The sequence below is a fragment of the Notothenia coriiceps genome, unplaced genomic scaffold (genome assembly GCF_000735185.1).
Source record: "Notothenia coriiceps isolate Sejong01 unplaced genomic scaffold, NC01 NC01_scaffold00023114, whole genome shotgun sequence".
NCBI classification, from domain to species: domain Eukaryota; kingdom Metazoa; phylum Chordata; class Actinopteri; order Perciformes; family Nototheniidae; genus Notothenia; species Notothenia coriiceps.
In genome coordinates this window covers 44789-61579 of record NW_011355815.1, presented here as the reverse complement: position 1 = coordinate 61579, position 16791 = coordinate 44789, and the positions used below count along the sequence as shown (strand labels likewise).

Below are 16791 nucleotides of genomic sequence, written 5' to 3'. Positions count from 1 at the left end.
TTGATTTCAGTTACAGTAATCTGGTTGGATTGTGTCTCCACAGACTGCAAATAAAAAAAAAAAGTCTAAATGTTAAACTGTAGTATTTTAATGACAGCAATGATTATCAGTCGAGTTGTTGATTTACGTTAATAATCATGGAAAATGTTGTGATTTGCTGTTTCCCTCAACATATATTTGTTTTTAAAATTTCAGTTTTGGACTGGTGACGAAAAACCAACACATTTAGAATGTTGGGATTTGGGAAATTCCGATGGGCATTTCCCCTAAATGTTACATAATATGAATAATAATGATGGTTGTGAAGGTTGTTGTGTTCACATTCATGTGATTTGTTCATTATTCGAAGAGACAGGTTTTACATTTAATAATGTATTACACAACCATGGCTATACACATTTATAACCTACATATTATGAAGTTTGTATAGTTCACAATTACAGGTGCACTATCCACAGTTGTTTATTTTTCAAGACTCTACAGGTTTCACACATTTAATAGCTATTGAATCACCCACTTACCTCAGAGCACTTTGGTGAGTCTTTCCCCAGACTGCATGGGTCTGTGTCTTTCCACAGATTCATACACCAATCTTTTCCAAAGATCCCCTCTATGGTGGGCGACCCAGACACTGGAAAGTCAAACCATAAAAGTAAGACATGGAAGACACATCAGTAAACACAGAAACAATGCATAAGATGTATGTTCTTATCTGAGCTATTTTCAGTGTGAAAAATAAGTACCCTGAGCGTCCCCGTCCTTATAGCAGACAGTTTGCACGCCTACGCTGCGATTACTTTTACACAACACAGGAGCTTCGCTTCTCATAGTGGTCAGCTCGCACTCCAGACTGTAGACTTTCTCTTCCAGGGCTGAATTAGCCGCCATGAGCTGAGAGAACCCCACACGGAGCTCCGCAGAGTCTTCATCCACCAGCTTACAGACCTGCTTCAGGGCGGACATGGCCAATGTTTCCATGATGGAGGTGAGCTGCGAGTGTAAAGAGACGCGGCTTGCCATGGTAGCTCCTGGCTGTAACAACTATTCACAATAAAAAGTATCAATACAATTCATCCGCCAAACGGTATAACAATAATGAACTGTATCCGAAGCTCATTTGAGATAACGGTACTCGCAACGCGGGACCTAAATAAATGTAACACATGACGTGTGTCCGGCGGATGTATCCGGTCAGCTGCATCCAGTCAGCTGCATTGTATCACAGGGCTTCCTGGTTTGCGAGTGAAACCGCTGTATTTCTGTTATAAACTGTCATAAATGCAGACAGCTTTCGTACGTAATAACTTACATTTGAGTAGACGGGATCCGCTACAACTACAGCTGCGAACATGAACACGGAGAAGGACTTTTCGCCTCTGACGCCCAACATTGTCAGGGCTCTGAATGATAAACTGTACGAGAAGAGGAAAGTCGCAGCTCTCGAGATTGAGAAACTGGTGCGGGAGTTTGTGGCTCAGAACAACTCCACTCAAATCAGACATGTTATCCAGATCCTGGCCTCGGAGTTTGCGCTTTCCCAGCACCCCCACAGCCGAAAGGGGGGTCTCATTGGACTGGCAGCCTGCTCCATCGCCCTCGGCAAAGACTCAGGTCTGTATCTGAAGGAGCTTATTGAGCCTGTGCTCACGTGCTTTAATGACTCAGACAGCCGTCTGCGCTACTATGCCTGTGAGGCCCTCTATAATATAGTGAAGGTCGCCAGGGGAGCTGTGCTTCCCCACTTCAACCTGCTCTTTGATGGTCTTAGCAAGCTCGCAGCAGACCCAGACCCCAATGTGAAAAGCGGGTCTGAACTTCTTGACAGACTGCTGAAAGACATTGTGACAGAGAGTAACAAGTTTGACTTAGTGGCGTTTGTCCCTTTGCTCAGAGAGAGAATCTATTCAAATAATCAATATGCTCGGCAGTTTATTATTTCCTGGATCCATGTTCTGGAGTCTGTGCCAAACATCAACCTGTTGGACTACCTCCCTGAGATCCTGGATGGGCTCTTCCAGATCCTGGGAGACAACAGCAAGGAGATCCGCAGGACGTGTGAGGTTGTGCTTGGAGAGTTTCTGAAGGAGATTAAGAAAACACCCTCAGACGTGAAATTTGCAGAGATGGCCAACATCCTGGTCATCCACTGCCAGGTTGCAGATGAAACAAAACTCACTAACGACCTGATCCAGCTGACCGCCATGACCTGGATGAGAGAGTTTATCCAGCTGGCAGGCAGAGCGGTTCTCCCCTACTCTTCTGGCATCCTGACTGCAGTGCTGCCTTGCCTTTCCTATGACGACAGAAAGAAGAATACCAAAGAAGCAGCCAGTGCCTGTAATCACAGTCTGATGAAGCTGGTGACTCCTGAGGATGACGAGGAGGAGGAGAAAAGTGAAAGTACAGAGTCGCCAACCAAGAAGGATGGCCAGCCTAAGACGGAGGTAGACAGCAATGATATGCTGAATGCATCACAAGAATCTGTTGGGTTCAGTAACATCAGCTTCTTCACTCCGGCCAGTGCAGACAGGCCTCAGGTCACTCTGGATCTGGACGGTATTGTTCAGGTGTTGGGCCGGCAACTCCACGACTCCTCCACTGGCATGATGACCCGCATCGCTGTTCTCAAATGGCTCTACCACCTCTACATTAAGACGCCACGCAAAATGTTCTGCCACACAGACAGTCTGTTTCCAATGCTGCTGAAAACCCTGTCTGATGAATCCGACGAGGTTATACTGAAAGATCTTGAGGTGTTAGCTGAGATCGCATCATCTCCTGCTGGCCAATCAGACCAAGGCGGCTCCCGTGACAGCGCTGACAACAAACTGGTGCTCAAGGTCCCAGAGGGCGCCAAGCCAGGTCAGCAGCCTATCATAGGCTCCAAAGCAGCCGACTCGTCCCCGTCCACCCCCAGCATGAACTCCTATTTTTACAAGTTCATGATCAACCTGCTGAAACGCTTCAGTCTGGAGAGGAAGCTTCTGGAGAACAGAGGAGCTTTTATTATCAGACAGCTCTGTCTGTTGCTTCACGCAGAAAACATCTTCCACTCTATGGCTGACATCTTGCTGAAGGAAGAGGACCTCAAATTCGCCTCCACCATGGTCCAGACGCTCAACACCATCCTGCTCACCTCAGCTGAGCTCTTCCAGTTACGCAACCAGCTGAAAGACCTGCACACTCAGGAGAGCTGTGCTTTGTTCTGCTGCCTGTATCGCTCCTGGTGCCACAACCCTGTAGCCACTGTGTCGCTTTGTTTCCTCACGCAGAACTACAAACATGCTTATGACCTCATCCAGAAGTTTGGGGATCTGGAGGTCACAGTAGACTTCCTGATGGAGGTCGACAAGCTTGTACAGCTCATCGAAAGCCCGATTTTCACCTACCTGCGCCTGCAGCTGCTAGATGTAGAGAACAACCCCTACCTGATAAAGGCTCTGTACGGCCTGCTGATGCTGCTGCCGCAGAGCCAGGCCTTCCAGCTGCTCTCCCACCGCTTAAGGTGTGTCCCTAACCCGGAGCTCATGAGGACTGTGGATGAGTCAAAGTATATGGACTCGAAACAGCAGGTGGCCTCCAAACGTGCTTCTCACACTCAGGTGGATTACAATGAGCTGCTCCAGCACTTTGACCGCGTTCAGAGCAAACACCTGGAGGTCCGGCACCAACGCTCCGGACGTGCCTCTGATCACCCAGACAGGAAACTCATGTGAAGTTATTGTACCATAGTGACCAAGAGGAGGGTTTAAGAAAAATGCTAGGGACCTGCAAAATATATACATATAATCATTCTGGAAAAGGTTTTAATGTTTAAACCAAAAAGTATTAAGTATGATTAAAAAGTCTCAGAGCACTGAATATACATTTTCAGGAAACAATGATTTGTTTGTAAATTAAGAATGTAATGTAACATCATTTAAAAAAAAAAATAGAAATCACATTTAATACACTTCAGCCTATACACATGTAAATTACATTGTATTACTTTCTGTGAAGATTTGGTGAATGAACATACAATCCCATATGTCGCAAACATTTGTGGTGATTATTTGGCCATAACCTGTCTTTCTTTTATGCCCTGTCAGCAGTCTAGATTTCTTTATTAACTTAAGTGTTAGCAATGTTATACATATTACACAGTAATACATAAACACATTTAATGTCCTAGTGAACCACAGTGTTTCACTTTGTATCCTGCCGGGCAGTATATATAGAGCATGCCTTCAGAGTTGCCATAATCTCTTGTCAGCCAGAAAAGAAATCTCACGTGAAGAGTATTGACCCAGCTGAACTCAGATTTAAACCTAGGCAGCCATAGATGACTGAACTCTGACACACATTCTGGGTAGACCCATGGTGAGGTACCTCGTTGTTTTTGTTGGTGCAGCTGACCAGAAAAGTCACACTTCTTTAGCTTTTAATTCTGTGTCTTATATATTATTCATTTTATATGTTTTTCTCTCTGTACAGTTTAATTTTGTCTTGCAATCTCGAAAGGTTCCCACTTTTGTCATTGCTGTGTGAAAATCAATAAAGTGGTCCATGTGATTCAAAAATGTACTTATTTTTCTATTTATTAAAGAAAGAGGCATCAGAAATACTGGAAGAGTGTGTAAGGGCAGAAGAAAGCAGCATACAAATTAGTGCTTCTACTAATGACATTTTTCCTTTCTGTGTTAAATCCTGCATAACCTGCAGCCTTTTGAAAATGGCTATGTCAATATTTTGCTCTGGATTTATTATTATAATAAGTCTCATTATATAACAAGCTCCAAATGTCCCCAATAAATCAATATAATTGAGTTAATGCATCGTGTTAACTTTGCCTTTAGGTTTCCATTGTGATTACGAGCTTGTAATACAGACAGTTAAGCAAATGAATAGTAACAATAAATTATCTTTAGAGTATGAATAGTAAAAAGGAGACTTTTATTCGTCTAAATGCTTATCCTCTTGTCTGTTTGTATTAATATTACTTGTGGCTGCCATTTCCCTGCGCCCCTGACCTTTAGGGAGTTTCCCCCTGCAGGTCATCACTTCTTATATTAAGCTTTCCCTCGATCCCCTGGGGGTAGCCAGCCCATTATGAGTGGATTATTATGTGGTGTTTCTGTTTGTTCTAGTACTCTGTTGTCAATGTGAACATTTTAACTGAACTCCCATGCATCGATTCAGTTTTTTAGTAGCATGGTTTGAAAGTGGTTATGAATGTGGTGATACTAAACTTGGTGAAACTAGAGATGCCGGATTCTCTAGAGACTCCTCTCTCTCCTGCTGCTTGACTTGATGTACACTTGAACACTCATGGTACATACTGTACTTTCAGAGGGAATATCGTTTTTACGCCCTGGTAGAGACCCACCATTGTAGCCTTGAGATTCACAGATGGAGGTTGAGGTGTTGGACGATTCCTCCTGCGCCATGTGTGGGGAAATATTCCTGTCTTCCATGGTCTTCTGCTGCATTGACTGCGATCATAGTTTTTGTAATTGTTGTTTGGATCGATTCTGGATACAACATGGTATTAAGGAGTGTCCTCTCTGCTTCAAAGGGAACCCTGAACTTCCATTTAGATCATGTGAAGTACATGGAAGGCGACTTTTTCTCATCTGTGTAGCTGATCTGGAACCTGTCTGTTCAACGTGCCACGGATCAGGCCGGCACATGAATCATATAGTGTATTCCATAAAGGAAGCCTTCATTAATCATAAGGTAAGATGAATTAATAGTGTTGGGAATAATGTTTTATATCTAGATCTCTACAGGCCGTCAGTTAAATCATTCCTACCCATACCCTGAACCCTGTAACGCCATAAAGTCCACTTCTCCTATTATAGATTATAACTTTACAGATATAAAGGAAGAGATTTCAAACAAAACCTCTGTCTCAGTAAATACAAACCCTGCACACTGTATATACAGTAAACCTTAAATGTACATATTGTACATAACCATCCTGATCAGGTATTCATCCATTCATTATTTATTTTGTTGTTACCCAACTTACATAAATACTGCAATTGTAAGAACATCATTTTTATTTTATTGTTTATTGGTGCTTTTTGCATTTAGATTATATTAATAGAAACATCTATTTTATAAAATGCTTCTGTACACAAATCATGCCTATACCTTATGTCTGTTCCAGCTGTGTTGTCCTTGTTCCTAGGTGGCATGTGGATCTGTGTACATTCTGGGTTAATTCAACATAAAGAATGAATATTCACAACCATGATCAAGATACTAAATGCTGGACATCTCTACATCTTGAACAGTCTTGTAATGTGAAAACGTGTGTGGAAAACTGTCAAAGTTTCACAGCTATGGCCTTCCTGCTACTCCCAATGTGCTCAGTAGAGTGTGCACTCTAGTAATGTCCTCATATGTCTGCACACAAATACACTAACACCAAAACACACACACACAAACTTCTGTGTGTAAACATGTGCATATCATGGTTATCCAATGCGCTTTTCCCACCTATTTGAATGTTTACTAATCAGACATTTTGTTCATTCAATTGACTAATTTGAAGATTAAAAGAGCAGAAACTTTTGCTAAATGAATACTATTAATCAAACTAATAACACTATAACTGTTTCTGAGCCACAACTTTAGATAAGCCTATCTTATAAAAGTTCTTATATATTTAAAACATTACAACAGACAAAAAGAAATGCAAAACAAAATAAACATCTGTTACCTGCCCAGTAACCGCATGCAGAGCCCCCAGTAATCTGGCAGGCTGTAGCGTGTTGGGGTTGTTGTTGACTCTTTTGGCGGGTCACTGTTACACTATCAGTGACTGAACTGCTGAACAAATAATATTTTCCATTTGGCATCTCAAATTTCACTTATTTGGTCAGATTGGTCAGGGTCAATGTCCTATACAGAACGCAATCCAAACCGAATAACTCTTATCAAACTCCTAACCTGAAATGTTTGGAATGAGAACAGTTTTGCCTGTATGTTAGAAGGCCTTTAGGGGATTGTATACATCAAAATGTAATTATATCTGACTTTATTATTCTAAAATGTCAATACATATGATAAAGCCTGTAATGTCGGCTTGCTACAGATACAATGTGCACTCTAATAACAGTCTTTACTATGATTTAAAGCCGCCTGTTAATAAGCCTTGTGTGGGAAGTGTATGGTCTACCACAGTGTGTTAAACCTCAAGAGTTAAAGCAACGCAGTGTTTCCTAATGGTAGGACTCTGTTCCCTTTCCATCTCTCTCTACACACTCTTGTACTATTTTTGGCACAGCACTCATTTATGTTAACTAATACTCACAACAAAATACTGAATTAAAGTTCAACCGAGGTCTTGCTACCTCGGTTGAACTGTAATTCAGTATTTCATACATTTTAAAATTATTCAAATTAACCTTCACTACTGTGTGCACATCTTGTTTTGAAATACCCTCAATTTGCCCAAAAACACATTCGTGTTTTATACCACAAATAGGTTTTAAATGGGGTGTTGTAAAAAAATAACCATGGGTCCATTTTTTAAATGTGTAGGCCAAAGCCTAACTTCAGAGTGGAAATATTCCACTGGTCAGCCGGAGGACATATCTTACTCACATAGCGTCAGTCCAAATCAGTTACTTCTCTCTATTTATACCCTCCCCCAGAGTCTTTTTTTGGACATTGTGTCTGTGTAAACTCTTTCATTACACAGTGACAGGATGTTTCAACAGACCTCTCACATAACTTAGTGGTGACTAGCATACCATACTGTCTTTTGTCATCGTGGTGTTATAGCCAGGGTACTCATCACTCTAATCTACATGGATACAGCCTCTTAAATGTTAAGCCAATTCATCTTTTTGGGGTGTGGTGTTTATTTGAGAAGGCGCAATGTGCATGCTCCACAAAGCACAGGATAACACGGGATATGCCTTTGCGAGCTGAGGTATCAACACTTATTTCTGAGGTCAAGATGAGGCAGCCTTCCATAGACCTGGGAGGGGCCTCTAATCCTGCCTTCTCATCAAAGCCCTGTTTAGAAAAATGGCTGCCAGACGTGCTCATATTGAGGATGACCTTTCCTGCCCAGTTTGTGGTCATATTCAGTGGTGCTCACTTGCAGGCACAGATTCTGCAAAGCCTGTTTGAAAGACAGCTGGGAGACTCAGGGCAGCGGGGATTCACATTACTGTCCTCTTTGCTGGCGCCGTTCCTCCATGGATCAAATCGTGGTTAGCTCTGCGCTGGAGAAGACCTGTGAATCCTTCAAGGTGGACAGGAGCAAGAATGACCCAGAGGCTTGTGAGGAGCATGGAGAAAAGCTCACTTTGTTCTGTTTGGAGGACTTGGAGCCAATCTGTGGTTTATGTGGGAAAGGAGCCGCACACACCGGGCACAGGCTCTATCCCATTGGTGAAGGTGCTCATGACTGTAAGGTAAGTTAGTTACAGGGTTGGTCACCCCAGTATTTCACAGGGGTAACACCATTTCAGATTGACTGGTTATTTGCAAATGTACTAATTCAAATCTCAGATCAATAGTTCAAAAAAAAAATACAACAAGTGGTTCTTTGTACCTGGACATTGTTTTAATTTATAGCTTGTCAACATTGATTTTTCACAATTTCTAAAAAATTGTGTTGGTGCCTCTCTAAGCCTGATAAGCTGATATGTGTAGGTGTTTGGCAGAGTTCATTCACATTCTAATAATAGATTATATTTTTGGTTTGCCATTGGGGTCCCGAGAGGATTGAAACTTGATCCCACCAGGTTTCTGTGACACTGTTCTACTCCCACCCTCCTCTGCCTTCTCTCGAGAAAGGGAAACCATGGGTACAAAATATTAAATAAACTTCTTGGGTACCGTTTTGTGTCCTTGCGTTAACTCTGAGGTGCATGGGCTCAATTGTGACATATCAACAGGGCATAAGATCATTCTTCCCCTTTCATCTATGTACCTGTATTGTGCGGCTTTTTGTGAACAGGAAATTTAGCAATGGAAGAGTATGTGGCAGCTGAAAGCCTGACATTGTGCTGACAGCTGGGCTACTTGCCACACTGACCTTGTTTTTATCATGACATGTCACTGTCTTTGTAGGAGGAACTGAAGAGTGCACTGCTGCCTTTGAAAGAGAAGTTGCAGGCGTATAAGAAAGCAAAAACGGCTTGTGAGGATATGGCAGAACATATCAAGGTAAAAGTACAAAATGCTACTTTTTGTGAGAGCCAAGGTGAGAAGGCAATGATCCCCCATTAATCATGTATCTTTCTAGAGCCAGGCTGAACATACCGAAACACAGATCAAGGAGGAATTTGAAGCCCTGCACATTTTCCTGAAGGAGCAGGAGGCTGCCAGACTTTCTGCGTTAAAAGCTGAGAAGGAACTGAAGAACCTGGAGGTTAACCAGAGGTTTGAGGATATGAATCATGAAATTGCATCTCTCTCAAACACCATCAGATTAGTGGAAAAGGAGATGAACTCTAAAGATGTCCCATTTCTTAAGGTAGATGAGACTGTTTCTTCAGACAATTTGAATGACAAACTCAATTGGTCCTAAGCAGTTTTCTACTATTTTTTCTTTTCAGAATTACAAGGAAACAATAAGGAGGTAAGTTGTAATGCCACAAGGATTGCTAAGCTAATATATTTATGATAATATAGCCCTACAGACACAATTCTCAACAACTAACTGCTGAAGTATCTTTGCAGAACCTGGCGAACTCCCCTTGAACCCCAAAATGTACCTGGTGCTCTAATTGATGTGGCCAAGCACTTGGGCTCTTTGAAGTTTAGAGTGTGGGAGAAGATGAAGAATATAGTTAAATATAGTGAGTTTTTCCCAAATAAATAGCCATGTTTTATTGAGCGTCTCTTCTCCCAGACTATTTAACATAACTTCTGCTTTTTTTTTTTTCCGTCCTTCTCTCTCTCTAGATCCTGTGATTCTGGATCCTAACACAGCGGCCAGCTGCTTCATCCTCTCAGAGGATCTCACAGTTGTGCAGAACTCTACCCAGATTTTCAAGCTGCCTGACAACCCAGAACGCTTCGACATCAGTGCTGAGATGCTGGCTGCTGGGGGGTATACCTCTGGACGCCACAGCTGGGATGTAGAGGTGAAGAACAACACCTATTGGGTGATGGGAGTAGCCAGCGACTCCATCAACAGGAAGGGCAAGCACGTGTTGACACCAGCAGAGGGATTCTGGACTATAAGGTTTCGCAACGGTGAGCACAAGGCCTGCACAGCACCGTGGGAGCCGCTGAACATGACTAAGGTGCCAGAAGTGATAAGAGTCGTTTTAGATATGGACAGGGGCAAGGTGACCTTCTATGACCCTCGAGAGAGAGCACCGCTCTACACCTTCACTGGGATCATATCACCCAGAGCCTTTCCCTACTTCTGCTCTGCCTGCAAAGAGCATCCGCTGAAAATCCTGCCCACAAGAATATTATTGTCAATGGATTAATCCTTTATTTTGGTGACATATTGCCAAAGGTTTGTAATAAAGTTATAAAAAAAGGACAGAATGGCTGCTTAGGCATGTTGAATATATTTTTTTCTATTTTAAAAAGAGGCGATTGTGGGAAATTACAGCACTACATTTCAAAGAGAGCAAATCAGAAATGCAGCTCGATCTTTCTTTTAGATAAATGACATGAAACAAACTTGTTTTAAAATATTTAATTAGAGTTACAACAAAATATGTAGTCTTGGAGATGTGAAATTGTAAATAGCTTTAAACACCCATATATTACACTCATAAGATTTGTTTTATAAAATGACACTTGTGGCTCAGCTTTGCATGGCAAAAAAATCACTCGTGATTACCACAACCTGTTGAGCTCCTTTCTAAGAAAAGCTAATTAAAAAAACAAACATTTGAAACACACATCTGATATTTCACATAAGGCACATACTGTCACAACCTTCGTGTATCTGCAAACAAGTGCCAGTTTTGTTCAGAGGTTTAAATATGACATAAGTGAGATTAGTTTTCCTTTAAAAAGAGTCTACGGTTAGTGCTTTATCTAGCAGCTGCATGTGGAAGTCTGGCCTTCAGCTTCATCCAAACACACATCAGTAACTCCATAGCTCTACACTCAAGTATTGCTTGAACCTACACATAATTGTTCTTTAAGCCTTCTTCATATATGGGAATATACCCTGTAACAGTTTGACTTGATGCTACCGCATGTATCGTACTTCAAATCCGTTGTGTGCTATACCCACTCTGTGCGGTGATGCTTAAAGGCTTTTTGAGGTGTCCATGTATAATTATTACACAACAAATTATTAAAGGAAATAAATGCCCTTACATTATTGCCTGGAGTGTTAATCATACAAGGTTTAAACGTCATCTGTTACAATACTCTGCCTATGTAAGTAGTCTTCTCATCCGTTTCCTGAAAGGTTATAATCCTGTCAGTGGTGCACCCAAACTGACTGATCCCTACACCAGCGTATGCATATGTTCTCTCTACAGCATCTATTTTCTGAGGCAACACGACTGCCCTGCAACGGCCTCCATGTCATAGAGACATTCTTCCCTCGGCTATAGCATTGTATAGCTCCTCGTCTACAGCCTCGTAACACGCTGCTCTAGTGTTTAAAAAGTAGATCTGGTCAGTGTTGCGACGCGGGTCGTATCCCTCCCTCTGCAACCTGGTTTTCTGGATCTTAAATGTACCTGTTGATACATTAAATAGATTATGATTTGTTGATATACAAATCTAAAGTGAGGTTGATATTTCTTTAATTCAGAATGGATATCAGCAGGACACTGTACCTGTGGTGTCCACCTGTGGTGAAATTCGCAGGAACACGGGGCGAGCATACGAAGGAAGAGCATGCTGGACTTTCTGCAGGAAGCTGTTGCAGTCAAAAGTTCCTGTTGTGTCTGCAATGGCAGCCATGCCGGCCTTACCTTCCACACCTGGCAAGACACATGGAGATACATGCTCTTCAAGTAGTGAGCACAGTTACAAGCTATATGCATCAAATACAAATAACAGTTATGGTTGCAACGTGAGGCTGAAAGCATTAAGATAAGACTCTATTTATCCCGAAGGAAATTGTTAAGCATGCAGAGTTAACCATTACCTGGCACTGTCACTCCATACACTGCCACATCAGTCTGACACAGAAGACTGCTGAGGACGCCCTCTACCTCTGTGGTGGAGACATTTTCTCCTCGCCAGCGGAACGTGTCACCACCACGGTCACGGAAGTACATGTAGCCAAATTCATCCATCACCAGCACGTCACCTGGAGAAGACATATGGGTAGAACATTTGAATTTGAAAAACATTCCATGTCTGGTCAAATACAAATTACCCCTACTCAGCACAGACAAAGGAAGCCTGGCAATACAACAGTGACATTATTTGTTAGTGTTTTTTTTATCTTGAAGAATAACAAGACTTTTAGCAGATTTACAAAAATATAAAAAAGATTGGTAACCTGATAAATATGCAGAATCATTTTTCTTGAAGACATTGTGAGCTATCTTCTTTTTAGTAGCGTCCTGGTTAGCGTAGCCATCAAAACGCCGTAATGGATCCTGCTGGTTGATACGACCCACCAGAAGCCCTGGCTCCCCTGCAAGACATGGAGGCGTTTAATGGCGTGATTTCAGAAGACTAAAACATTTGAAAACATGTCTTTATGGTAGTATTCATATTATTTACCAGGGCGGCAAGTCACACAGAGCCCCCGGCTGTCTCGAACCAGCTCCATGCTGTCCTCATCCACCCTCACCAGACGGATTGGGTAAATATTGGGGAGAATGCGACTGTTGAATCCGCAGGCTCCCACCTGGCATCACAGAATAAACTCAATTCTCATCCGAGTCCCATTTTATCATGGAAGTCACACAAGTAAAAAAAAAAGAAGCAGTGTTTGCTGACCTTGCCATCCATGTTGGCGATGCTGCAGTTGCACTCTGTTGCTCCATAGAACTCGCCAATCTGTGCCACCCCAAAACGCTCTGTGAAGGCCTCCCACACACTGGGGCGCAGCCCGTTCCCCACCGCCAGCCGAACTTTGTGTCCTTTTTCTGACGGCCGTACTGGCTGAGACAGGAGGTAGCGGCAGATCTCCCCAATATACTGCACCACCTACAACGGGATAACATAGTTGTTATTGTGGCTTGTTAAGTATAAATGTTTTATTGATTAAGTAAAATTCTGGATATTTTCCGAGAAAACCTCTTACAGTGCAGTTGTACTTAATGCAATCTTCCCAGAAGCGGCTGGCAGAGAATTTCTTCTTCACTACCACAGTGAGGCCATGGATCAGACATTGACCGACGCCCATGATATTACCTGGGAAAAAGAAAGAGCTGACACTTTGGTTATGCACACCTAAAACAGGTGAAGTGTATTGTTCAAGAGCTGGAGCCTGCCATCAAATACCTGCTGAGTGATAGAGAGGCAGGCAGTCATAGATGATGTCAACTGGGCTCATGCGGAAGGCGAAATATCCAAAAGCAGCAATTCTGTAGTAACTGCAGTGGGAACACAGGAGAGATTCTCAGACATCTATCATTAACTGCGCAGCAACTGTAACAATTCTGGAGAGTGGTGCTTTCATTGAGAGCAACGTACCGACTGTGTACAACAATGGCAGCCTTTGGCAGTCCTGTGGTGCCGGAGGTGTAAATGTAAAATAGACGGTCTGCAGAAGAAAAATACCACAGAGGATTAATAAAGAAACATATAGGTTCACAGCATTTCAGTTACTGTTGGAATGCCATCAATAAACCTAAAGAATGATGGGACATGAAATACAATTTTCGGCTTTTCTTTTCCTTGGCATCATAGACCTCTAGTTTGTTTGGAAAGGGTATATCTAGGGCTTGGACCTGTAATGATGACTTTTATATAATATTCATCTTAGACAGATGTACCATTATTCAGGGATATGAATTGTTATTCAGACAGTATCTTAGTGAGTCATTCATACCAACTACTGACTGCTGCCCAGAGAAAACTGTCAATATCTGTCTTGAATTCAAAATGACTCATGACTTTTAAGGTTTTTCACAGCCATGCATTCCCCTCATCCCACCTGAGTCACATAATGACTGGGGATCAATCTTACTTCAGAAGCTAGACAGCAGAGTGAGAAAAATAAATTGATGTAGGACACCAACTTTGGGAATTTAGTATAGCGCTAGAGTTAACAGTAAGCTGCAAATCTTTTAGTCTATACCTATTCAAACATTTGCCAAATAATCTTTCCAGCTTGTTAAATGTGAATATTTTCAGATTTCCTAATGACTCTAAACATAACATTTTAGAATAACAAATAGGGCTTTGGTAAGCATAACATTTTTCACTATTTTCTGACATTTTATAGACCAAACATCAAATTGATTAATCCAAAGAAGAACCAACATATTATTCAAAAAAGTATTTAGTGACAACCCCAGTTTACCAGCCGGATATTGGACATAGTTTGAATAGGGTATTTAAAAAGGAACTTCTCATTAAGATACATATGAAGTCTTAGACAAAGGTACACTTGATTTCAGTGACTGTACTCACCATTCATGCCTTTGGGGGGAACACAAGGTGTGGGGTGATGTTTAGGTGACAAGGCTAAGATTGGGTCCAGAGGTTGAGCACCCAGAAGGGCCAGATGTTCTGCACCGAGGTCCCCTGTACTGAACCGTACCATGGCCTGGTTTATGGAGGAACTGACCTCCGACATGGCTGCCATTCAGTAAGAGGAAAAGGAGAGAAGAAGAGGGGACATCAAGTTAGTTCAGGCACGCTAGTTAAAATTAAAACATAATCTAAATATTTCTGACAATTAAATACAATTTTGTAGAAATGTATATATGAAATTATTAAGTCAAACTATCTAAGAATTTTCTTTCTGAAGCCATGATGCCTACAGACTAAAGAAGAGTAAACTGATATATATGATGAAAAAATTATTTACAGTAAATAAAGTAGTCACACACACAAACATCAGTGGTGTGTTTATGTTGCAACAGAAAGCCAACACAATATAATTTTGACTAACTTAAAAAAGGGATGGACTGTGCAATGTGATCAGCAACAGCATTTCCTGACCGCATGATATTCAGGAGACACAGTTATAATGTTACACACACAAAATAAAAATAAAAGGGTGACAACACCACCTTCCTTGATGTTACACAAGAACATTGAATTAAATATTACTCATTCCAGTAATCATCTGGCTTGTTCTGCCCTAAATAAGATGTTATCCTGCAGAACAGCATTTTACAATGTACCTTTCCAACTACCTTGTTGATGCATTCTTACCATCAGCAAGCTCAGTTCCAAACACAATGGCCCGGGACCCCGACACCCCAACACAGTGCACGAGGGAATCATTCCGCAGGTTGAAGTTGATGAGTGCAGCTTCCACCCCAACCTTGGCCAAGCCCAGCCAAAGAGCCACCTGCAACGGTCTGCTTTCCATGAAGAGGGCCACCACATCACCCGAGACCCACCCCTGACCTCTGGCCCAGTGGGCCACGGCATTAGACATCTCGTCCAGCTGAGTGAAGGTCCATATTTCCCCTGTGGCCTCATAGATCAGTGCTGGTTTATTTGGGTGCCGTTTCACTGTCTGAGCGAATATGGAAGGAATGTTACTTCCATTACGCATGTAGCGCCATAGAGCCACCTTCACTCTCATCAGCACATACAGGCCACTGGGGAGGGGGAACATTTGATATCAATTAGGATGTAAACCCAAACGCATGACCATAACTATATGTGTACATGTTTAACTTACTTGAGGTCTCTCTTGGCGGTGCGTGCTGCGATGTAGAAGTATTTCCAGCTTCTTGTGCCCAGATAAACTCCGAGGCCTGCTGCCAGACTCCACGGCCAGGAGACCCCAAAGAGGCGCAGCAGTCCCATGGACCCCAGAGAGGCTGAGACACTCGCCGCATTGTGCATTCTTGTCATGGAGGAAGGGGAAAAAGATGGGCTTTGAGGATATAATGGGCATAGACTGAAGCCTACACTCAGGACGTTGGATTAATGTAGGCTAGTGCAAACTGGTACACACAACTTTGTTGTTAGGAAAGGTTTAAACAATAATATAAAAGCTTTGAGCAGGGATAAAGTTGCCACACAACTCGTATTTAAAGTGATATCTCTCAAGGTCACATAATATATTATCGTCAACAATATCTTCATCCATGCATCGCACATAACTTACCTATGGGTCAATAGACTGAAGCGATGTCACCTTTCACCCGATAACCTAGTCGCTGTGCACAACTTGGTAACAATTGAGTACCAGAAATCTTCCTCCGGATGTCGAAAACGTCGAGATAATATACAATTTTGCCTATCAATCAATAGTTTTTAAGTGTTTTACCACAGTTTCAGATCAATTTACGTCAGCGCGGTTTTTGTTATCGTTAACTAAGCTAGTAAACAACTTACATTCCAACGACATTTGGAAATATGTCAATCGTACGTGACAGCGTCCAGTAGGCTGATATCTACGGGGGAAAGTTCATAATTTGAGCCCGAATTGCTAAAGTTATCCGAAACTGAATGAGAGCAGTGAAACGCAGAGCAAATCAGGCTAGTTTCTGTACTCCATATTGAACAGTCATTGCCAAAGAAGCACCGCCCATCCCGGGTGTGAGCATTCTCCAGCAGCTCAGCCATTTGCTAAACTCGGCGCTTGTCAAGGTTTTCTCAATTTTGATTGGGCAATACTAACCCCCGCCCAATTTCCCAACCACCAGTTTTGCAGGTGGCTGCTGTTGATAGTAGCACAAGCACAGACTACTAACTAAATGTTGGGAA

The 16791-nt window shown here is 42.2% G+C and overlaps 3 protein-coding genes across 4 annotated transcripts; 2 read left to right on the top strand and 1 right to left on the bottom strand.

Moving 5' to 3' along the window:
• Positions 1-1216: 1216 nt before the first annotated feature.
• vac14 (vac14 homolog (S. cerevisiae)) lies at positions 1217-4546 on the top strand. Its single transcript, XM_010781326.1, has one exon. It carries the CDS (start codon positions 1350-1352, stop codon positions 3714-3716), a length of 2367 nt encoding a protein of 788 aa, XP_010779628.1. The 5' UTR covers positions 1217-1349; the 3' UTR covers positions 3717-4546.
• A 1000-nt stretch (positions 4547-5546) lies between these two features.
• trim35-13 (tripartite motif containing 35-13) lies at positions 5547-11304 on the top strand. Of its 2 annotated transcripts, none has more exons than XM_010781323.1 (6): positions 5547-5715; positions 9076-9171; positions 9251-9481; positions 9564-9586; positions 9688-9806; positions 9913-11304. In XM_010781323.1, exons 1-6 carry the CDS (start codon positions 5668-5670, stop codon positions 10446-10448), a joined length of 1053 nt encoding a protein of 350 aa, XP_010779625.1. In that variant the 5' UTR covers positions 5547-5667; the 3' UTR covers positions 10449-11304. The 2 variants fall into 2 exon arrangements, with proteins under 2 accessions (XP_010779625.1, XP_010779626.1); XM_010781324.1 differs by lacking the exon at positions 5547-5715 and adding an exon at positions 8023-8414.
• Positions 11293-16603, bottom strand: slc27a1a (solute carrier family 27 member 1a). Its single transcript, XM_010781325.1, has 13 exons — positions 16190-16603; positions 15758-15925; positions 15280-15674; positions 14530-14697; positions 13588-13657; positions 13396-13487; positions 13196-13305; positions 12889-13098; positions 12670-12796; positions 12443-12580; positions 12083-12247; positions 11769-11915; positions 11293-11669 (listed from the first exon to the last, which is right to left on the bottom strand). The coding sequence occupies exons 2-13, from the start codon at positions 15922-15924 to the stop codon at positions 11512-11514; spliced, it is 1947 nt and encodes a 648-aa protein (XP_010779627.1). The 5' UTR covers position 15925; positions 16190-16603; the 3' UTR covers positions 11293-11511.
• Positions 16604-16791: the final 188 nt, after the last annotated feature.